Here is a 22,325-nt window from a genome sequence, read left to right on the forward strand (position 1 = left end):
GTTACGTGCGCACACAGAAACGCCTTTATTCTGAGCCCTTACTGGTTCTGTTGCGCTGTCATTCAATGTAGAGCTTTCTGGGTAATGTAGTTCCCCAGGTTCCAAGGTAGTAAAGCTGCCGCTTCCCAAAGGCGCTTCTGCAGGGAAGTCCCAGCTCTACCTCAGGGGGTTCATTAAAGCGCGTACCCTTTTAGGGCAGAGGATGGTCTCGCCCCTCCTTAGAGGCCATATTGAGATTCCTGGGGAATCCCTGTTTGTAACTGACCACCCAAGTGTTTGCAAAAATATTAATTCACATTTCTGTAAATTCAAGCTCCCAGGCGCTAAAAATATTGTGAAGGCCCCCAAAGGCTACAAATCCAAATTCGTGTATCACTTTATACAATCGTTTAGACACAAAATGCCTGCACTGGAAGCAGAGGCTGATAAACATTACTCTGTTATAATTCACATGAATGCACTCTTGTTACCGGATAGAATGTCTTGACTGTGAGTTGTCCAGTTGTTGGCGCATTGAACAAAGAAGTGAACAAAACACACAAAAAAGGCAACGAAAGAACGGACCAATGAAAGCGCAGATTTATTGAGGGGAAAGTACACTCCACAGAAGTGGAATGTAGGTGTGGGAGCAGGCGACCAAGCGGCTCAAGAACCCCGATTACAATGTTTTTTAGGGTTTTATTAGGTTGGTGCAAAAGTAATTGCGGTTTTTGCCATGAATAAGCTAGAATTTTATAATACCCCAAGAGTTCTTTAAAGGCCTCCAATCCTATGAAGGACTGGTGCACAACCAATCAGAGGCTGAAGTGGAGACTTCTGTCTTGTTACCACAGGAGTGAGGACGTGGCCTGTGTGCTGCCTCATCTTGCCTAGAACTAGCTGCACCTGCTGTTCTTTTGCTTATGCCTTCATTCTTGGTTACCCTAATTCCCTATTCTCCTGCCTCACTCTGAGGCATTAGAGTTGGTTTTTCAGTCTGCCAGGGACAAAAGAGAACTAATCCAGATAGGACCATGCCAAGGAAGATAGAGGAGAGGCTAAAGAAAGAGTACAAAGGTCAATCAGTCGTTCCCACGGAAAAACAACTCTCCTGCTTATATAGTCAATTATTGTGTCCAATTCATTGAGCAAAACATTTATTCATGTAATATCCCTTACTTGGTATTCTAACTTATATTTTCAACTCATTTTAGGAACTTGAAGTCAGTCTCAGGTAAAGAACAATGAGAAATCTCAGCTTGGTATTGGTAATGGTGGTGATAATCTCCACCTGGAGACACTAGGCGTATGTTAAATTATCGAGCTTGTTATCTTTCCTGGGAAGTGATTATCATTTGTTTCTCTTGTGACAGCGGGGAGTGTTCTGCATGAGGAACTAATATGATACCAGAAAAACAGGTGAAATGCCAGTTACAGAAACTTATTACCAACGACTATCTAATAAATGCGATGACAGAAATAGGTCAATTGAAACATGAGTGGATGGTGAAAAAAATTTACACTTCACAGAAGTTTTTCTTTCTTTCTTTTTTTTTTTTTTTTTTTGAGACAAAGTCTCGTTCTGTCCCAGACTGGAGTGCAGTGGCGCCATCTTGGCTCACTGCAACCTCCACCTCCCAGGTTCAAGCGATTCTCCTGCCTCAGTCTCCCAAGTAGCTGGGATAACAGATGCCTGCCACCACGCCCAGCTAATTTTTGTATTTTTAGTAGAGACAAGGTTTCACCATGTTGGCCAGACTGGTCTCAAACTCTTGACCTCTGACCTGCCTACCTCCTTCTCCCACAATGCTGACATTACAGGCATAAGTCACTGCTCCCAGCTGACTTTACAGGTGTTTGTTTGTTTGTTTGTTTTGAGAAGGAGTTTCACTCTTGTTGTCCAGGCTGGAGTACAATGGCGCAGTTTCAGCTCACTGCAACCTCCTCCTCCTGGGTCAAGCAATTCATTCTCCTGCCTCAGCCTCCCAAGTAGCTGGGATTACAGGTGCCTGCCACCACACTCAGCTAATTTTTGTATTTTTAGTAGACACAAGGTTTCACCATTTTGGCCAGGCTGGCCGCAAACTCCTCACCTCAGGTGATCCACCCGAGGTGGCCTCCCAAAGTGCTGGGACTACAGGTGTGAGCCACCTCGCCCGGCCCAGAAGTTTTAACAGTGATGTCTAAGAAGAGATGGAATTAAGGTCAGCATGTGATTAAAAATGGCCCCCTTGTTGGTTTTGTCATTAAAATGAGATTTTTTTTTCTTTATTAAAAACATTGAACAATACCAAGGTGGAGAAAAATTGTGCCTGTTCACCTACCTACTTGGGAGGCTTAGAGGGAGGATCACTTCAGCAAAGGAGTTTGAGGCCAGCCTGGGCAGCAGAGCAAGACTCTGTCTCCAAATAAATAATTTAATGAATAAGTAAAAACAGAAGGTGAAATTTGCAGTACAGTATTATCCTCATAGAACTGTGTCTCCCTTTGTTCATTATTCTGTGTGTCAATTATGTTACAAGTTTTTCATCTTATAGGAAAAAAGTCATAGCTTCTATACACATCTGTACTTTTTCTCACTTAGCAATATGGTTTGAACAATGAAAAGCTTCTTTTTCACTTCACATTTGAAATCTGCTTATCTCCACATTCTATTTTTTTCTCCCCTTTTTGAGACAGCGTCTCACTCTGTTGCCAAGGCTGAAGCACAGTGGCATGATCAAGGCTCAACTGCAGTCTCAACCTCTCAGGCTCAAGTGATCCTCCCATCTCAGCATTCAGGAGTAATTGGGACTATAGGCGTGCACCACCACAACCAGCTAATTTTTGTAGAGATGTGGTTTTGCCATGTTGCCCAGGCTGGTATCAAACTCCTGAGTTCAAGCAATCCTCCCGCCTCGGCCTCCCTAAGTACTGGCATTATAGGATTCGGCCACTACACCTGGCCTATTCATCTTTTTCTGATGTAGAACCCACTCAGTGACAGTGTAATCAAGAATCAAGAAAGAGGCCAGATGCAGTGGCCATGCCTGCAATCCCAGCACTTTGGGAGCCTAAGGTGGGCAGATCACTTGAGGTCAGGAGTTTGAGACCAGCCTAGCCAACATGGCAAAAACCCGTCTCTACTAAAAATACAAAAATTAGGTGGGTGTGGTGGCGCACATCTGTAATCCCAGCTACTCGGGAGGCTGAGGCAGGAGAATTGCTTGAACCCGGGAGGCAGAGGTTGCAGTGAGCTGAAATCGTGCCACTGCACTCCAGCGTGGACAACAGAGCAACTCCGTCTCAAAAAAAAAATAAAGCCAGAATACAATACACAAGCAACTGAAGTATTTCAACAGCAAACAAACCCTCAAACAATCCAATTTAAAAATGTCAAACGACCTGAATAGGCATTTTTCAAAAGACAACATACAAACGGTCAAAAAATATATTAAAACACACTCATCACTATCTGGGAAATGCAAATCAAAACCGCAATGAGGTATCACTCTCCCCGTTTAGGATAATTATTATCAAAAAGACAAAAACAGATGCTGGCAAGGATGCAGAGAAAAGGGAACTCATGGCCAGGTGCGGTGGCTCACACCTGTAATCCCAGCACTTTGGGAGGCCGAGCTGGGTGGATCACGAGGTCAGGAGTTCGAGACTGCCTGACCAACGTGGTGAAACCCTGTCTCTACTAAAAATGCAAAAATTAGCCAGGCGTGGTGGTGCGTGCCTATAATCCCAGCTACTCAGGAGACTGAGGCAGGAGAATAGCTTGAACCCGGGAGACGGAGGTTGCAGTGAGCCAAGATCATGCCACTGCACTCCAGCCTGGGCGACAGAGAAAGACTCCATCTCAAAAAAAAAAAAAAAAAACCCAACAAAATACAAGAAAAGGGAACTCATGCACTGGTAGTGCAAATGCAAACCAGTACAGCCATTATGGAGAACAGTATTGAGGTCCCTCTAAAAACTACAAATATGCCAGGCGCGATGGCTCACGCCTGTAATCCCAGCACTTTGGGAGGCTGAGGCAGGTGGATCACGAGGTCAGGAGTTCGAGAACACCCTAACCAAGATGGTGAAACCCCGTCTCTTCTAAAAATACAAAAATTAGCAGGGGTGGTGGCACGAACCTGTAATCCCAGCTACTCAGGAGGCTGAGGCAGGAGAATTGCTTGAACCTGGGAGGCGGAGGTTGCAGTGAGCCGAGATCACACCACTGCACTCCAGCCTGGATAACAGAGTGAGACTCTGTCTCAAAAAACAAAACAAAACAAAACAAAAAACTACAAACACAACTACCATATCATCCAGCAATCCCCCTACTGGGAATTTATCCAAAGGAAAGAAAATCATCACATTGGAGACACATCTACACCCCGTTTACTGCAGCACTATTCACAATAGCCAAAATATGGAATCAACCTAGATGTCCAACAACAGATAAATGGATAAAGAAAATGTGGTTTATACACACAAAGGAATACTATTCAAAGAACAGAATGAAATCCTATCACCTGAGGCAACATGGATGGAAATGGAGGACATTATTTAAGTGAAATAAGCCAGGAACATAAACATGCACATTCCCACTCATATGTGGAAGCTTTAAAAAAAAAAAAAAAAAAAAAGCTGGGTGCGGTGGCCCACGCCTGTAATCCTAGCACTTTGGGAGGCTGAGGCGGGTGGATCACCTGAGGTCGGGAGTTCAAGACTAGCCTGACCAACATGGAGAAACCCTGTCTCTACTAAAAATACAAAATTAGCCGGGGTGGTGGTGCATGCCTGTAATCCCAGCTACTCAGGAGGCTGAGGCAGGAGAATCGCTTGAACCCAGGAGGCAGAGGCTGCGGTGAGCCAAGATCATGCCACTGCACTCCAGCCTGGGCAAAAAGAGTGAAACTCCATCTCAAAAAAAAAAAAAAAAAAAAAAAAAAAGCCTGGGAGACAAAGCAAGACTGTCCCCCACCCCCACAAAAAAAAAGTTGATCTCTTAGAAGTAAAAAGTAGAACAGAGGATACTAGAGGCTGGGAAGGGTAGTGGGTAGGCAGGAATAGACAAAGATTGGTTACAAGCTACAAAATTACAACTAGACAGGAGGAATAAGTTCTAGTGTTCTATACCACTACAGGAGAACTAAAGTTAATAATATATAATTTCAAGTTGTTAGGAGAAGAATGGCAATTGAGACTGACTGTTCCCAATATAAAGGAATGACGAATGTTTGAGGTGATGGATACGCTAATTACTCTGATCACTCTAAGTTATAGGTATCAAAACATCACTATGTACTCCAGGAACATGTACAATTATAATTTGTCCATTTAAACACAAAGAATTTTTTAAAAAAAGAAACCATTTGGTTTTCTGTGTGGATATGAGAGACAAAGTAGTATGTACACATATAAACTTATTTGTATAAAACAAAATTCAGAGAACATATACTAAATATAAAGCATGGTTATTGAAAATACGTATTTATTTATTTATGTCTGTGAATTTTGCAGGGACACTTCTCAGTCCGTAACAGCCCTATGCGTGTTACCTAACCTTTATCCCTTGTGAACGTTCTGATGTTTTAGGAGGTTGGAGTTGAAGGTAAAAAATTTTCCACAGTCACTACACTCATAAGGCCTTTCCCCACTGTGAATTCGCTGGTGATTAGTGAGGTTAGAGCTCTGGCTAAAGGATTTTCCACATTCACTGCATTCATAAGGCCTTTCTCCGGTATGAACTCTTCGGTGTTTAACGAGGCTAGAGTGGTTACTAAAGGATTTCCAACACTCACTGCACTCATAAGGCCTTTCTCCGGTGTGACTTCTCCTATGTCTAATGAGGCTGGAGCTCTGGCTAAAAAACTTCCCACATTCATTGCACTCATAAGGCCTTTCTCCAGTGTGAACTCTCTGGTGTTGAAGGAGTGTAGAGCTATGAGTAAATGATTTCCCACATTCCCCACATTCATAAGGCCTTGCTCCAGTATGAACTTTCCAGTGTGAGATGAGGTAGGATTTACAGGTAAAGGATTTTCCACATTCACTGCACTCATATGGCCTTTCTCCTGTGTGAACTCTCTCATGTACAATGAGGTCAAATTTCCTGCTAAATAATTTTCCACATTCATGACATTCATGAGATCTTACTCCAGTATGAACTCTCTGGTGTTGGAAGAAACGAGATCTATAAGTAAACAATTTCCCACATTCACTACACTCATAAGGCCCTTCTCCAATGTGAAGTCTCCGGTGTTTAATGAGGTGACAGCTCTGGCTAAAGGATTTCCCACATTCACTGCACATATAAGGCCTTGTACCAGTGTGAACTCTCTGGTGTGTAATAAGGCTAGAACTATGGATAAAAGATTTCCCACATTCACTGCACTCATAAGGCCTCATTCCAGTATGAATTCTCTGGTGTGTAATGAGGCTAGAGCTATGGCTAAAGGATTTCCCACATTCACTGCACTTGTAAGGCCTTTCTCCAGTATGAACTCTCTGATGTATAAGAAGGTCATACTTCCTGTTAAATAATTTTCCACATTCATCACATTGATGAGGTCTTACTCCAGTGTGAATTCTTCGGTGCGTAATAAGGCTAGAGCTTTGCCTGTAGGATTTCCCACATTCCCCACATGTATAAGGCTTTTCTGAAGTGTGAACTCGCAAATGATCACTGAGGCTACAGCTTGTGCTAAAAGATTTCCCACATTCACTGCACATGTAAGATCTTTCCCTAATGAGGTCTCCCTGGTGCTGAACATGTACATGTTTGTAGCTGAAAGCTTTCACGCATTCTCCCCAGTTGTAATGATTTTTTACACTGTGAAAGGCCACTGCACTCTTGGTTCTGTTTGACTTCTTTCTGGTGTGAGCAGCCTGTTGCTGAAGAAATCTTGATCTCACCAGGAAATCCTTCCCAACCTCCTTGCAAGTGAAGGGCTTCCCAGATACTTCAAATGTGCAGCTGCTCAAAAACATGTCTCTGCCCCCATTGCTTCTGAAGTGTTTCTGTCCAACATGCTGCTTCTGGTGCTGATGAAGGTATGCAGTAAATTGTAATTGTTTCCTACATGCCCCGTCTGTATACAGTTTCTGACCATGGTGTGTTCCCTGGTGTTCAACCAAGTGCAAAATCTCTCTCAAGACTGGGCCACATATCTCACAGGGGTTGGTCTTCTGGGGAGAAGGAAGGGCCTTAGGAATCCTAACCTGTGACACCCGCTGTGGAGAAGTGCTCTGCTCATAAGGTGCCTCCTCATCCCCTGCTCCAGAACCACCTGAAAGAAAGAAAATGCTGGTGAAGAGCATGCTGACTTTAGTGGAGTGGAGGTAGCCCATAGACAAATGTGCATCCAACAAACCCAGGAACTGAGTCCACGGGGTTGTTTTCAGGACCAAGGTGTTCGGTTCAAGTTGAAGATAGGGCTGCCTAGCAGAACTGGGCCTCTAAAGATCACAGAACTGGGAAGGGCTCATGAGTTAAAAAACACAGCCATGGGATGAGAAACATGGAGTAGAGGCAGGATATACAACTCATTCCTCTAGAACAATTTTCTAGAGGACAGCAGTGAGATCTGCTGTCCTGCTAACACATGCATTGTGTACAGGTATGTGTCCAGGCCCAAGAAAATGTGACAACAAAATAGCGGCTGACATACGTGGACACCTCATAACATATTATGTAGAGGCCAACACTGGAGAGCACTGCAGATAAGGCAGTGAGAAAAATGGGTGAAACATGGAGTCCAGAGATGTGGGGATTAACCCCAGGCTGGAAGTAAGAGACGTAGTAACCAGGTGGACAGCTGACAAGCAAGCTAAGTATCAAGAATGGGAAAGAAAAGGCACTAATGAGGTTTGGCCCCAAATGTCATTAGCACCAAAATATTAGTCAAACAGGATATGTTTCTGGTATGATGTGAACATAACCCTGATAGAATGTCCTCCTTTAGGTGCTAGTCCCCAGGGCCAGGCTCCCTCTGAGTCCGTCTTGCTGTGGGGAATCACAGCCATCCTCAGAACCACAGGGCCTGTCCATCTGACCCCTACAATCAAGAACACGGAACTTGGAATATGCAAGCACCCAAGACCAGCCCAGAATGACTCTGCACATGATAGCCTACAGGAAAAAAAATAATAATACAAGGAGAAATTCAGAGGAGGATTTTGCAAGAGCCACTTGTAGTCCACATAAGTGGTGACAATGTCAGTGATGATAATTGCTGGCAGAGGCAGGCATGAGGAAGTGTCCCCTAGGGGAAGGAAGTAGAACCTGGGCCTTGAGGAGCCTCGAATCTGGACAAGGTCACCTTGCCAGGAGAGGCAAACAAGGTGAGATCCATGAGGCCAACTATAAGAAGCCTGACTCTGAATCTTTCCACATGAAAGGGAAGCAGGTGTTGCTTGCTCAAGGAGAAAAGCAGGCAACATACAACCTTAGCCCTACCAACCACAGCACCTGCCCAGGAACAGGAAGCTGTGTCAATAGTCCTCTTGTGAAGACACATCTGACTCTGGGGAAAGGGTAAGAGCAAAGGCTAGCTCGGGGCATAGAGGTGGGTGTGAGGACCTTACCCAGGGAGGTTGTAAGTGTCAAGTTCTCCAGCATCACATCGTGGTACAGGCATTTCTGAGCCTCATCAAGAAGACCCCATTCCTTCCAGGAGAAGTAAACAGCCACGTCCTCAAAGGTCACAATGCCCTGCCAGGATGGGGACACATGAAACCACAAACGGTTCCTCCTCTCAGGATCCATAATCCTTCCCCTCACACATTTACCCCATGCTCATCCTCTTTCCAAGCTCCCCAGCTCAGAGGAGAAAGCAGTCAGCTGGTGCTGTTGTCTCCTAATGGGGCTCTTGGTCACTGGTTGCAGCCATCAGTAACAAGAGGCAGGTGAACAAATACATGTATCTAAGCTGTGGGCGTGGCATAAGGGCAACCACTCCTTCCTGACAAGCATTCCTCTCATATGACCAAGGTCATTAAGTCTCAATCAGGACACTGGGGCCATCAGGCACACTCCCTCTCCAAGTGCATATCATTCATTACACTGCACATACCTCAGGTCTCCAGATCCCACTGCCACATGACCATGACCACCACTACGTCCTATACCACAGGCAAATCCTGGCCTCCCCACATGCTACCTGCGTGAAAGAGTGGATAACCTGGGCCGGGTGCAGTGGCTCATGCCTGTAATCCCAGCACTTTGGGAGGCCGAGGTGGGCGGATCACGAGGTCAGGAGATCGAGACCATCCTGGCTAACAGGGTGAAACCCCATCTCTACTAAAAATACAAAAGATCAGCCAGGCGTGGTGGCACACGGCTGTAGTACCAGCTACTCAGGAGGCTGAGGCAGGAGAATCACTAGAACCCAGGAGGTGGAGAGGTGGAGGTTGCAATGAGCCGAGATCATGCCACTGCACTCCAGCGTGGGTGACACAGCGAGACTGCGTCTCAAAGAACAACAACAACAAAAAAAATAGAGTGGATAACCAACAGCCAAATATAAGACACGTGACATTGGACAAATGAGATCAACAGTTCATTAATTTTTTTTTTTTGAGACGAAATCTTGCTCTGTCGCCCAGGCTGGAGTGCAGTGGGGCAAGCTCCACCTCCTGGGTTCATGCCATTCTCCTACCTTAGCCTCCCAAGTAGCTGGGACTACAGGCACCCGCCATCACGCCTGGCTAATTTTTTATATTTTTAGTAGAGAAGGGGTTTCACCGTGTTAGCCAGGATGGTCTCGATCTCCTGACCTTGTGAGCTGCCCGCCTCGGCCTCCCAAAGTGCTGGGATTACAGGCATGAGCCACCAGGCCTGGCTGAACAGCTTATTAATTAAAGACAAATACTCATAGCCTGTGAAAGAATACCACACTCCACACAGGGCCATACGGAGGTAGTACTCCAGAAAAGAGTAACAACCAGGTGCTGTAGAATGTAAGTTTTGTAGCATCAAGATGGAGAAGCTCCACTGGTCCCCAGAGGAGGGGACTGGCTTGTTTGAATAACTCAAAAAATTGATAGGGAACTGAAACCCACTACAAAGTAATAAGCAGGAACTGTTCTGGTTCCCTGGAAAAGAATGGATAAGAAGGGTTCATTTGGCTAAGAGAGCTTATTCATGGGAGCAAAGTGGGAAGGGGAATTTGTTCTCAGGCCATCTAAGGCTGTATCGTTTTCATCAGATGTCAAGGCGACATATCATACTGGGCCTTAATTTCCGGCCTTATACCGCAACTTGGCAGGCAGCATCCAGAGTGTGGATATAAACAGGATCCAAAATCCCAGACTTCCCACGGCTTACACTAGTGGAAGCAGCCTCAAAAACTTCTTTGAAGGCCTCCCTGCCAGGCTGTATTCCTTGCCTCAGACACAGCCACACAGAACCACAGGTGAATCACAGATAACCATGGCCCTATTCCACTTCTGTGCTGCACTTACCATCCCCTTGAGAGTCATATATCCACCTAAAGCTCATTTAAATCCCAGCCTCACTGGTCGTTCATCTCACACACAATGACTCTCACAAATGACCACATGACACTAACTTAATCTTCCAGCCTGAATGAAACACCCAGGCCCCATCAAGTTATCACAAAATCCTGGATACCCATAAAGTGGTGAATAAGCACGAGTTTTGGCCTGAGTGTCCTATGCGTTTGCATCCATCTCATGTCCATTCTTCTCTTGGGAGCCGTGGCCACTGCCAAACTACACTGTCTTTTACATACCTTGCCTTCATGACCACTCCCAGTCTTGGCCCACTAACAGCTTTACAACCAAAACCTGGAGCTTGCCCCGCCTAACTGTGACCCACAGCTCACTCACCTTGGTGCGCACAACAGCCACATCTTGAATATCTGCACCCTGAACCACTCCCTAGATTTCAAGACCGGCACGTTCATCTGCCCACTTAACGCCTCCATTTAGTAGGCTCTGAAAGATCTGACTCTTAGCATGGCATAAACAAACCTGATATCCCTAGTGAATATTACTCCTATTGCCAATTTGTTCATCTTAGTTGATGAAACTTCTTTCCCTACAGCTGCTAATACCAAAAACCCTGGGGTCTTCTCTGAACCCTCTGTTTCACTCCCTCACCACCTACATTATGTAATTTAGTTGTCCCTTTTGAAACCACACATCTGGAATCTAACCACATCTCCTAAATCACGATCCTGGGCCAGTAACCCTCACTTGGACTAGTCTACCCTGATTTTCCTTCCTCCTCCCTCAACCCCCCAGTTTGTGTCCCACTGTGCACACAGATGAAGCCTGTGAAGACCTTGGTAAATTACCTCTTTTTTCTGATTCAAACTTGCTATTACCTCCTGAAAACACACTCAACTTCTCAGGCAGCCACTGCAGTCCTGACGCCTATCCTCCTGTTCTTTGCTTCCCACCAGAAAGCAAGGAGACTTGTGGCTTCATAAATGCACCCAGCTCCGTACTGCACCTAAGCATTTGCACATCTTGTACCTTTCTGGAAAAACTTTCCACACCCGTTCACATGGCTGCCAGAAATTGGAACAACTCTATATACCGGCTAACATGGACATAGGACCCTGGGCTTGGGGTTCACCCAAGGTCTTCAGAACTAAGGGCTGGGGGAATGGCACTCCACAACCCAGAGAACCTGTGGGTGGGAGTTAGGGCTAGTGAGAGACTGGGAAACCCTCCCCTTCCTGGTGTAGATTTCATAACCCTTTACAGCCAAGGGAAACGTGGAAAGAGCCAGGCCTCAGAGAAGGGCATCTATGGCGGTATTAGATGGGCTCAAGCCACCCTGTAGCCCCATGCCTGGCCTTGGAGCCGGGTGCCCTCGCACTGGCTGTGTCACCTCTGTGCCCCAGGGCTCAGTGGCGCCTCTCATCAGGGGCTCCTTGCCAGTCGCGCCCTCCCTTCCCTAGCACACCAGGTGTTGGAAACGGGAGCCCCTCCGGCGAGCCCCCATGTCCTGTCCTGGGCAGCAGGGCCGCGAGCAGGCGCCCTCGGGGGTGCTAGGACTAGCGTGGGGAGGGCGGGGAAGGCCCAGAGGGCGCGGCACATACCTGGGCCGGGGCCGTCTGCTCGGCCGCCGCCATCTGACTCTGTGAGCGGAGCGGGGCCAGAGAGGATGTCCTTATTCCGGGCCGGGCCTGGGTACCCTGGGCGCCGCCGAGCCTCAGCCACGCCTCTGTGCAGCGGGGAAGACTCCTCTCGCGCCTTCTCAGTCAGTCACGGATGATGCTGACCCAGCGCTCCGGGGCTTTCTACCAAGAAATCAGTCCAGACAAATGCCAAAACGACCGCCACAAGGAGGACAACGGAAGTCCCGCCGCGACCGCGCGTGCGCTTACGGAAACACCACCTTTCGGAGGCCTCATTGGCTGAAGGTCGCCGTCGCCCAACGCAGGCCATTCTGGGTAATGTTCCCACAGGCGCACGGCGGGAGAGTGAGGGTCGCCTCCACCTCCTTCCGGGAGTAAAGGCCAAACCCCTGTAGGGGGCGCTGGGAAATGGACACTCCAGGTTGGGGCGGAGGCGAGGCTTCGTTCTTTCTTAAAGGAGACGTACCCAGGTTTCTACCGATTGCTGTCTGCCAGTGTTTGTTTGGAGACGTGTCATTTCATGTGTTCCCAGAGGCACATATCCAGATGCACATATTATTACATACAGTCAGTCACAAAATATATCCACTGGTTGAGAAAGCAAATAAAAATGACTATGTTGCGGCCGGGCGCGGTGGCTCACGCCTGTAATTCCAGCACTTTGGGAGGTCGAGGCGGGCGGATCACGAGGTCAGGAGATCGAGACCATCCTGGCTAACTCAGCGAAACTCCGTCTCTAAAATACAAAAAATACCAAAAAAAAAAAAAAAAAAAAAAAAAAGAAAGAAAAAATTAGCTGGGTGTGGTGGCGGGCGCCTGTAGTCCCCAGCTACTCCGGAGGCTGAGGCAGGAAAATAGCTTGAACCCGGGAGGCAGAGCTTGCAGTGAGCCGAGATCGCGCCACTGCACTCCAGCCTGGGGGAAAGAGCGAGCCACTGTCTCAAAAAAAAAAAAAAAGACTATGTTGCAATTCAAACGCATGCACTCAAGCACTGGAGTCAGTTTTCTCAGTCTCTGTATGTTTGATTAGGGACAAGAAAAAAAACACTCCACACAGGTTCATGACAAAGAGGATGAAGGTGGGATGCGGAGGCACCCTGCAGCAGCAGGACATAAGTAGATCCCTGTCTCTGGGTCCCTCTCGTGCCTGTATAGTCAAACATTGTGTCCAATTCACTAAGCAACACTTGCATGCATCTAATCTCACTTTCTCCATGCCTTTATATTCACTTCCTTTTAATAATTTGACATCAAGCTCAGAAAGAGAACAACAAAAGGAATGGTATTTTGAAAAGGCATGATGGCTAGCTAGAGCATTAACAGGTGGAACAAAGGGTGCTCTGAATCCCAAATGTAGGGAGTATCTTAAATTCAAGATCTCTTCTCAACGCTGAAATGATTATCTTTGCCCCCATTAGTTACGCTCTTGTTGCCCAGGCTGGAGTGCAATGGTGTGATCTCGGCTCACCACAATCTCTGTCTCCCGGGTTCAAGCGATTCTCCTGCCTCAGCTTCCCAAGTAGCTGGAATTACAGGCGCCCGCCACCGTACCCGGCTAATCTTTTTTTTTTTTTTTTTGTATTTGTATTTTTAGTAGAGACGGAGTTTCGCCATATTGGCCAGGCTGGTCTCGAACTCCTGACCTCAGGTGATCCACCCACCTCGGCCTCCCAAAGTGCTGGGATTACAGGCGTGAGCCACTGTGCCCGGCCCTTTGCCCCCATTATTATAGGGCTGTTCTGCATAAAAAATTGATACGATATCAGAAAAAGAATTGTAAAATACAAATTACAGAAATCTACTAATAATGGGTGTCGCTTCGCCAGCCAGAAACCTCTGTGGTCGCGCCTCTGCTTGAGTTTTGCTCACACCCGCTGGGCTTGTTCCACCCACTCGGCCCAGCAGGCTGCACCTGGATCCCACACCTACCAAGGGCGAGCCAGGCGCGGAGCCGCAAGGGGTGTGTGAGCGAGCAAGTGAAGGGTCCGGCCAGTGCACACAGCCAGGCACGCTGGCTGCTGCGGCGGGGCGGGCAGCTCCAGGCGCTGGCACAGGCGCCGGCTCCTTGCAAGGCTGCGACTGCACCAGACATACTGCAGGCGGCTTCTGTTGCAGGCACCAGCATCTAGACGAGGGAAAAATGGTGGCGCCGGAAAGCTCGGAGACACCAAGAACAGCAGAACCCCAAAGAGGGTGTTGCAGCGTGTCACAGCCCTGGCTCCGGAGTCTCGAGGTCTGGGCTCCCGGAAGAGCCACAGCTCTTCTCTCCTTCCCGTTGCTTGCAGCCTGGCAAGCGGGGAGGTGTGTTTTGGGTGGGGTGTGTTTTCAGCTTGTTTGTGATATAGCTCTTTCAGTCCCGCTGCCCTGCTCTGGCTCGCTGCTGCTTCCCATCGTGGGGGGCGGCCACCCAGTGCTGGCTGAGGGCAGGAGGGCTATAGTGTTACAGCTCTGGCTCGGGGAATCCCAAAGTCTGGGCCTCCAGAAGAGTCGCCATTTTTCACTCATGCAGCCCAGGAGCATGGCTACTCAGCCAGGAATGTGTTACAGCCCCTTTCTCTCCTGCTGTTCGTTAGGTCCCAAGTTCTTGTCCCCCAAGTTCTTATCCCACGTCCAGGAAGAATGAGGTTATGCAGACAACTGGAGGGTGAGCAAGGCAGAGAAGGGTTTTATTGGACAACCCAACAGCCCTCAGGAAACCTGAAGGGAGTAGCTCACACCTGCATACAGATAGTCTCCAATGTCTGAGTCTGGCTGAGTCTACAGGTTTTTTATGGGCTCAGAATGGAGAAAGTGTGTGCTCATTGGTCCATGGGTAGGAGGAAGTGCATGCTGATTGGCCCATGGGCAGTCATGGGCGGGCCTGGGAAAAACACCATACCACTGGCCGAAAGGCATCAAGGAATTTCTCTCTCTGGGTCACAGACTCCACCTGGAACTGGCAGCGTGGCTTCCAGGCTTCAGGCCATCCGTGGCTTGAAGGTGGGGTTTCACAGAAAACCCACCCCTTCCCACGTAGGAACCTGTCTGCCTTTCATGGCCATCAACATGCTGTCCATGACGCCCAGGCTGTCCATGCTGAAGGTTGCCCGCAGGCCTGCCCCGAGCCACCCTCAGCCGCCCCCCTCCCCCCACCCGGCCTCCTTCCCATGCTTCTTGGTGCCCAAAGTTTCAGCCTCAAAAGCAGTTTCTGGAGGAGATCGAGATGGTGGGGGGCTGGCATGTCGTCACTGCCCCGAGGGCACACACATTTGGCTGGGTTGTGATAGCGCCCAGGTTTGGCTATCTTGACATGTCCACAACTTTGCTCTGCCGTGGAGCAGGTGCTGAGAGTGGGGAGAGGCCAGGGAGTGGGAGCAGGCACTTCTGGGCCTGTGGGAAAAGGGTGCTTCCCAGGTCCCCAAGAGTGCAGGGATGCCCTGTCTGGAGCCACGACTAGGTGGCTGCAGCTGCGCCTGGGAGCACAGGGCTCCCGTCCTGACAACTCGGTATGGCTCGAGGCTCCCACTGGGATCACCTGTTCCCAGTCCCCGTGGGCTCCACGGAGCATGCAGCCCTGGCCGTGCCTCCCCATTTGCAGCCGGCATCATCACAGCGGCCCCTCCAGATCAGCCACTGCTGCCATTATAATGACTATGTAGTCATTCAAAAATGGTGGCAGAATCGTGTTTGGGAAATATCGGATGGTGAAAAAAGTGAAGGTCTCACAGAACTCTTTTGTTTTGGTTTTTGTTTGTTTTTTGAGACGGAGTTTCGCTCAAAACGGAGTTTTTGAGTCCAAGGATGTGAACTTGGACTGGGAGGTGTGCAGGAGGGGTGCTGAGTACTAGGTCTGCGTGTCTTGTTCTGGTGGCTCTCTCAAGCCATGGTCCACCTGGAGTGTGGGCTAGCTGCATCTCAGTAATGGCCTGGTGGTTGACTAACTGCCTTGAAGTGATCTCTGGAATTTTGCAGATAGGTCCCTATGCCTACCAAGTCTGTCTCAAGATTATCCCCAGGAACTTCTAAGTAAGCACATAATTAGATACTAGCATACAATTAAGACAAATGTGCATGGTCTAAGGGAGTGTATGGTGAGAAGCGGTGGACATGGTGTTTCAAAGAAAGTACATTTCAAGGCTGTATTTTAAGACTAATGAGAAGAAAAGATTCTGCAGTAAGGTTCAAGGTTATATCACAAGACTAGGGAAAAATGAGAAAAAGGAAAAAAACTTTTTCAGGCCAGGCTGTTCAGTTACAAAACTAGTTTTAGAGTTGCAGTGTGTCCTGTCAGCAGCCATTAAATAAAACTTGTTTCAAGTTACAGCAGGGAGTTTCAGCAGCCAGGATTCTGGAGAATTACATTTTTGGATCAGTGTTATATGCCCTGAGTGCTTTTTTTCCCACAGCTCTTTCAACTCTGTTTTAGGTGGGTATGACAAGAATGACCCAATTCATATGATCAACTTTCACACAATTAATAGGGATCCCTTCTAAATTTGCTAAATCTGCAGGATTTTTGAGTTTCGACTGGGGGAAAAACCCACCAAATCTCAAATCAATACATGTTTATTTTCCTAATACAAAACAAAATGTTGTTTTCTATTATTTATGTACTATCATAAAGTAGGATGTGAAAAATCTTTGTCAGAGACATGGAGGAAATTTCAATGTGTATTAATAAGCAAAGAAGCCATTCTGAAAAGGCTACATAGTGTGATTCCAGCTCTATGACTTTCTTTTCATTCATTTTTTTCTTTTTTTTTTTTTGAGACAGGGTCTCACTCTGTCACCCAGGCTGGAGTGCAGTGGTGCAGTCAAAGCTCAGTACAACCTCAACCACCTGACCTCAAGCGATCCTTCCATCTCAGCCTCCAGAGTAGCTGGGACTACAGGTGCACACTATGCCTGGCTAAGTTTTGTATTTTTTTTGTAGAGATGGGGGTCTATGTTGCCCAGGCTGGTCTCAAACTCCTGAGTTCAAGTGATCTGCCCACCTCAGCCTCCCAAAGTGCTGGGATTACAGGTGTGAGCCACTGTGCCTGACCAAGCAGGTGTATTAGTTTTCTACTCTTGTGTAATAAGTTACCGCAAAGCTATTGGTTTAAAACAATACCCACTTATTATCTCACAATTGCCTAAAGATAGCTTAGCTGAGTCTCTTGGTCTTCTGAGAGCCTGACTCTCACAAGGCTATAATCAAGGTGTTGACCAAGCCTGCAATTTCTTCCAAGGCTCGGAGCCTTCTTTCAAACTCACATAGTTGTTGGCAAAATTCAGTGTCTTGTTACAAGAATAAGGTTCCTGCTTCTTTTTTTTTTTTTTTTTTTTTTTTTTTAGATGGAGTTTTGCTCTTGTTGCCCAGGCTGGAGTGCAATGGGGCGATCTCGGCTCACTGCAACCTCCGCCTCCTGGGTTCAAGACATTCTCCTGCCTCGGCCTCCTGAGTAGCTGGGATTACAGGCATGCACCACCAAGCCTGGCTAATTTTTGTGTTTTTAATAGAGATGGGGTTCCTCAGTGTTGGTCAGGCTGGTCTCAAACTCCTGACCTCGTGATCCGCCCGCCTCGGCCTTCCAAAGTGCTGGGATCATAGGCGTGAGCCACTGTGCCCGGCCGTCTTGTTTTATTTTAATGGCTGATCTATGTAATCACGGAGGCCAGTATGTACAGACAAGAAAGGGGGAGCTTTTATTGCTTCTCTCTTCCTCCTTGGACAAAGTCTTTATATCACCTCCTTCTTGGCCTGGGTGCGCTCTTCAGCCACTTGTGTGCTTGCTTGTTCTCAGACCTGTGGGCCTCAGCCTGGGCAGCCAGGAGCTTCTTTTGGGCCTTTTCTGCCTTCAGCTCGTGGATGTGCTCCATGAGGATGTGCTCCATGAGAATCTGCTTGTTTTGAACACATTTCCTTTCACCTTCAGGTACAAGCTGGGATACATTTGGTGGTCAATCTTCTTAACTTCATGGGATCTTCTGAGCAGCCCGTGCAGAATCCTCATTCTCCTCATCCAAGTTACCTTCTCTGGCATTCAGGCATTGGCCATACCCTTTAGCTTACCTATGTCCATGTACTCACCCTTCCAGCAGGCCAAGGCGTTTTTCCAGCATCGAGCCCGGAAATGGACAGTCACAGGCTTGTGGATGTTCAGCCTATCTTTGATCAGCTTCTGGATCTGCTGATGGGAGGTGGCATTGGTGATTTCACTGGTCTCCTTGGAGTGCAATTAGACCTTCTCCTTGCCACAGCAAAGGACATGAGAGGTGAGCCTCTTCTGAAGCCTGCGCATACTCATGGCTTCGGCCGCAGCAGCAGCTAAAGTAAAGAGCTCTGAGGTTCCCAGTTTCTTGTCGGCTGTTGCTGGGGGCCATCTCAACTGCTAGGGGCCCGTGGCGTGGCCCTCTCACAGCAGGAGGATCTCGCTCCCGTGTGCTGAGGCAGTCTTATAGAACAGTGAAGGGGGGGAGTATCTTATTGCCTTGGCCTAATCACAAGAGTGACGTCTGTCAGATTCACAGCCCCCACTCAATGGGAGGAAATTAGGCAACTGAGTGCACTGAGGGGTGAGAATCTTGGGGCCATCTTATAATTCTGCCTCCCATCGCAGTTTTTGCTAATACACATCTGCCCACGAAGATCCATGTTCTTCCCTTCCTTGTTCACTTGATATTTGCTACAAAGCAGCCCAGTCTGTCCACGCTGGAGGCTAGGTATGGCATGGCATGTTCCCAGCAGAACTAGAACTGGAGCATGAACCATGCTGGCTACCACTGCCTGGAGGACCACGCACAGTCTATAGTCCCTGGTGGATTCCAGAGCCACCAAGGCATGCAGGAGGCTCCTCCCTGTCTTCCCTCTCTCTGGGCTGCTCATCTGGAACTCCTGAGCTCAGGTGATCCGCCCATCTCTGCCTCCCAAAGTGCTGGGATTACAGGCATGAGCCACCATGCCCAGCCTGGGCACCTCATCTGATTTAAGACCCTGGAATAGAATTGCTCTGAGAATTATCAATGAAGGAATAGATTTTACCCCTGCATCTGCTGGTTCCATTGCCCCTCATCCGGCTCCCAGGAAAGCTTTGAATTGTGGGCAAAACCAGGTGGCACTGGCAGAGATATTCTTGGGGTTGGTGTCTCCCCTAAAACACACTGTGCCTTCTAGATAGGTTCCCTAGAAGTCGCGATCTTTGCTGAGAAATATCCACACATGCTTTGCCACATTGTCGATCATAGGAACATGCTGCCCAACAAATATCTGTGGCATAGTAAAATGTTTTTAAAAGCAGTTGCTATGGATTGAATGTATCCCCCCAACTCCTCGCCATCAATTCATGTGTCCTGATGTGATGGTATTTAGAAACAGGCCTTCTGGAGGTGATTAGGTCATGAGGATAGAGCCCTCATGCATGGGATTAGTGCCCTTACAAGATGAGACAGAAAAGAGCTTCCTCTCTCTCTCAGGAATAATGGTGCTCAGGAGAACCCAGCCATACTGGCACCCTGATCCTAGACTTACAACTTCCAGAACTGTCGGAAATACATGTTTGTTGTTTAGGCCACACAATCTGTGGCAGACAAGCTAACTAAAACTGCAGTCTTGCAGGCTAGTGTCTCCCTAGTTAGGATTTGATCTCAGAGCCTCAAGGGCTGGGCATGGCTCTTGCCTCAATGATTGAAGTTGCAGGGAGGGACATGGAGGCCTGTCCAGGACCTGGGAGTTGTGCCTTGGTACAGTGCCCTGGCCGCTCTGTCCTGTGCCCCCGGGGCTGCCCATCCCATGCGTGATTCCTCCTGGCTGCACTGTGCAGGCAGGACCAAGCTGTCGGCTTGAGAAATGCTTTGCACTGTCCCAATTTCTAATATACACACTGACTTTTCCCTTCTCACATTGTCTGTTCTAATTTTTAAAATTTAATTTAGGAAAGATGGAAACTGAAAGGAAGGGTTAGAAGACCTGAGTCTGAGTTCAGTTCATCCTCAAGATAGACTAATTTTTTTGTGTGTTTTTTTTTTTTGAGACGGAGTCTCACTCTGTCACCAGGCTGGAGTGCAGTGGCTCGATCTCGGCTCACTGTAATCTCTGCCTCCCGGGTTCAAGCGATTCTCCTGCCTCAGCCTCCTGAGTATCTGGGACTACAGGTGCCCACCACCACGCCCAGCTAATTTTTTGTATTTTTAGTAGCGACAGGGTTTCATCATGTTGGCCAGGATGGTCTTGATTTCCTGACCTCGTGATCCACCCTCCTCAGCCTCCCAAAGTGCTGGGATTACAAGCGTGAGTTACCATGCCCGGCCCAGACTAATGTTTTTTTTTAACAGCTTGACTGAGATTTATTTCATTTAGTGCAAAGTTCACTCTTTTAAAGTATGCAGTTCAGGCCAGGAGTGGTGGCTCACATCTGTAATCCCAGCACTTTGGGAGGCTGAGGTGGGCAGATCACTTGAGGTCAGGAGTTCAAGACCAGACTGGCCAATGTGGTGAAACCCTGTCTCCACTAAAAATATAAAAATTAGCTGGGCGTGGTGGTGGATGCCTGTAATCCCAGCTACTTGGGAGGCTGAGGCAGGAGAATTGCTTGAACCTGGAAGGCAGAGGGCCAGGCATGGTGGCTCACGCCTGTAATCCCAGCACTTTGGGAGGCTGAGGTGGGAGGATCATGAGGTCAGGAGATCGAGACCATCCTGGCGAACACGATGAAACCCCATCTCTACTAAAAATACAAAAGAATTAGCCAGGCATGGTGGCAGGCGCCAGTAGTCCCAGCTACTCGGGAGGCTGAGGCAGGAGAATGGTGTGAACCCGGGAGGCAGAGCTTGCAGTGAGCTGAGATCGCGCCACTGCACTCCAGCCTGGGCAACAGAGCGAGACTCCGTCTCAAAAAAAAACAAAAAAAACAGAACCTGGAAGGCAGAGGTTGCAGTGAGTCGAGATCGTGCCACTGCACTCCAGCCTGGGTGACAGAGTGAGGGAGACTCTGTCTCAAAAAAATAATAAAAAATAATAAAATATGCAATTTAGTGCTTTTTGTATATTCACAAAGTTTACAACCATCAGCACTATCAAATTTTCTAACATTTTCTTTTTTCTTTTCTTGTTTTTTTTTTTTTTTAAGACCGAGTCTGGCTCTGTTGCCCAGGCTGGAGGGCAGTGGCACAATCTTGGCTCACTGCAACCTCCACCTCCTGGGCTCGAGTCATCCTCTCTCACCTCAGCCTCCCAAGTAGCTGAGACTACAGGCTCATGCCACTATGCCCCACTAATTTTTGTACTTTTTGTGAGACGGGGTTTTTCCATGTTGCCCAGGCTGTTCTCAAACTCCTGAGCTCAAGTGATTCACCTGCCTCAGCCTCCTAAAGTGCTGGGATTACAGGCATGAGCCACTGTGCCCAGCCTCTAACATTTTCATTCCCCATAAAGAAACCTCGTACCCACAAGCAGTCTTCCCCCTCCTGCTGCCCCAGCTCCTGGAACCACCAATCTACTTTCTGCATCTATACAGTTTCCTATTCTGGCCATTTTTAAAGAACAGAATCACACAATATGTGTCTGGCTTCTTGCTCTTAGCATAATGTTTTTCAGTTTGTTTATATTGTAGTGTGCGTAAGAACTTCACTCTTTTTTCTTTTTCTTTTCTTTTTCTCTCTTTTTTTTTTTTTTTTTTTTTTGAGACAGCCTCGGTCTGTAGCCCAGGCTGGAGTGCAGTGGTGCGATCTCGACTCACTGCAAACTCCGCCTCCCGGGTTCACGCCATTCTCCTGCCTCAGTCTCATGAGTAGCTGGGATCACAGGCAACCACCACCACGCCCAGCTAAATTTTTGTATTTTTAGTAGAGACGGGGTTTCACCATGTTGGCCAGGATGGCCTCGATCCCTTGACCTCATGATCTGCCCCCTTGGCCTCCCAGAGTGACTTCATTCTTTTTTGTTGCTGAAAAATATTTAATTGTACAGATAGACCACATTTTGTTTATCCATTTATTAGTTGATGGACATTTGTTTCCACCTTCTGGCTCTTATGAATGGTGCTGCTAAGAACATTAGTGTGCAGGTTTTTGTGTGTACATGTGTTTTCAGTTCTCTTGCATGTATACCTAGGAGTGGACTTGCTGGGTCATACAGTAACTCTATGTTTAACTTTCTGAGGAACCGTCAGATTGTTTTCCAAAACAGCTGCACTATTTCACTCACTCTTGCCTCTTTGCATTCCCACAGCCCTTGGTGTCCACTTGCTACCTCTGGCCGTGTTTCTTAGCTCCTTGCCTGTGGGCCTGTTTCCCTCA

The 22,325-nt window shown here is 47.8% G+C and overlaps 1 protein-coding gene and 1 pseudogene across 2 annotated transcripts; both read right to left on the reverse strand.

Moving 5' to 3' along the window:
* Window positions 1-5,432: 5,432 nt before the first annotated feature.
* ZNF256 (zinc finger protein 256) lies at window positions 5,433-12,454 on the reverse strand. 2 transcript variants are annotated; one of them, XM_001145312.8, is made up of 3 exons: window positions 12,033-12,454; window positions 8,545-8,671; window positions 5,433-7,247 (listed from the first exon to the last, which is right to left on the reverse strand). In XM_001145312.8, the coding sequence occupies exons 1-3, from the start codon at window positions 12,063-12,065 to the stop codon at window positions 5,524-5,526; spliced, it is 1,884 nt and encodes a 627-aa protein (XP_001145312.1). In that variant the 5' UTR covers window positions 12,066-12,454; the 3' UTR covers window positions 5,433-5,523. The 2 variants fall into 2 exon arrangements, with proteins under 2 accessions (XP_001145312.1, XP_016792465.1); XM_016936976.4 differs by lacking the exon at window positions 8,545-8,671 and having other exon boundaries at window positions 12,033-12,374.
* Window positions 12,455-17,636: 5,182 nt separating this feature from the next.
* On the reverse strand, window positions 17,637-18,423 carry LOC134809133 (large ribosomal subunit protein eL19-like; annotated as a pseudogene).
* Window positions 18,424-22,325: the final 3,902 nt, after the last annotated feature.

This window comes from Pan troglodytes, chromosome 20 (assembly GCF_028858775.2).
Source record: "Pan troglodytes isolate AG18354 chromosome 20, NHGRI_mPanTro3-v2.0_pri, whole genome shotgun sequence".
NCBI lineage: Eukaryota > Metazoa > Chordata > Mammalia > Primates > Hominidae > Pan > Pan troglodytes.

What these genes read in the sequence shown, in the direction of transcription:
- ZNF256 (XM_001145312.8), bottom strand. Translation starts at nt 12,065, where the DNA reads ATGGCGGCGGCCGAGCAGACGGCCCCGGCCCAG. An exon ending in AGCAGACGGCCCCGGCCCAG is followed by an intron (nt 8,672 to 12,032) that starts GTATGTGCCGCG and finishes CCATCCTGGCAG; the next exon opens with GGCATTGTGACCTTTGAGGA. An exon ending in GACACTTACAACCTCCCTGG is followed by an intron (nt 7,248 to 8,544) that starts GTAAGGTCCTCA and finishes TCTTTCTTTCAG; the next exon opens with GTGGTTCTGGAGCAGGGGAT.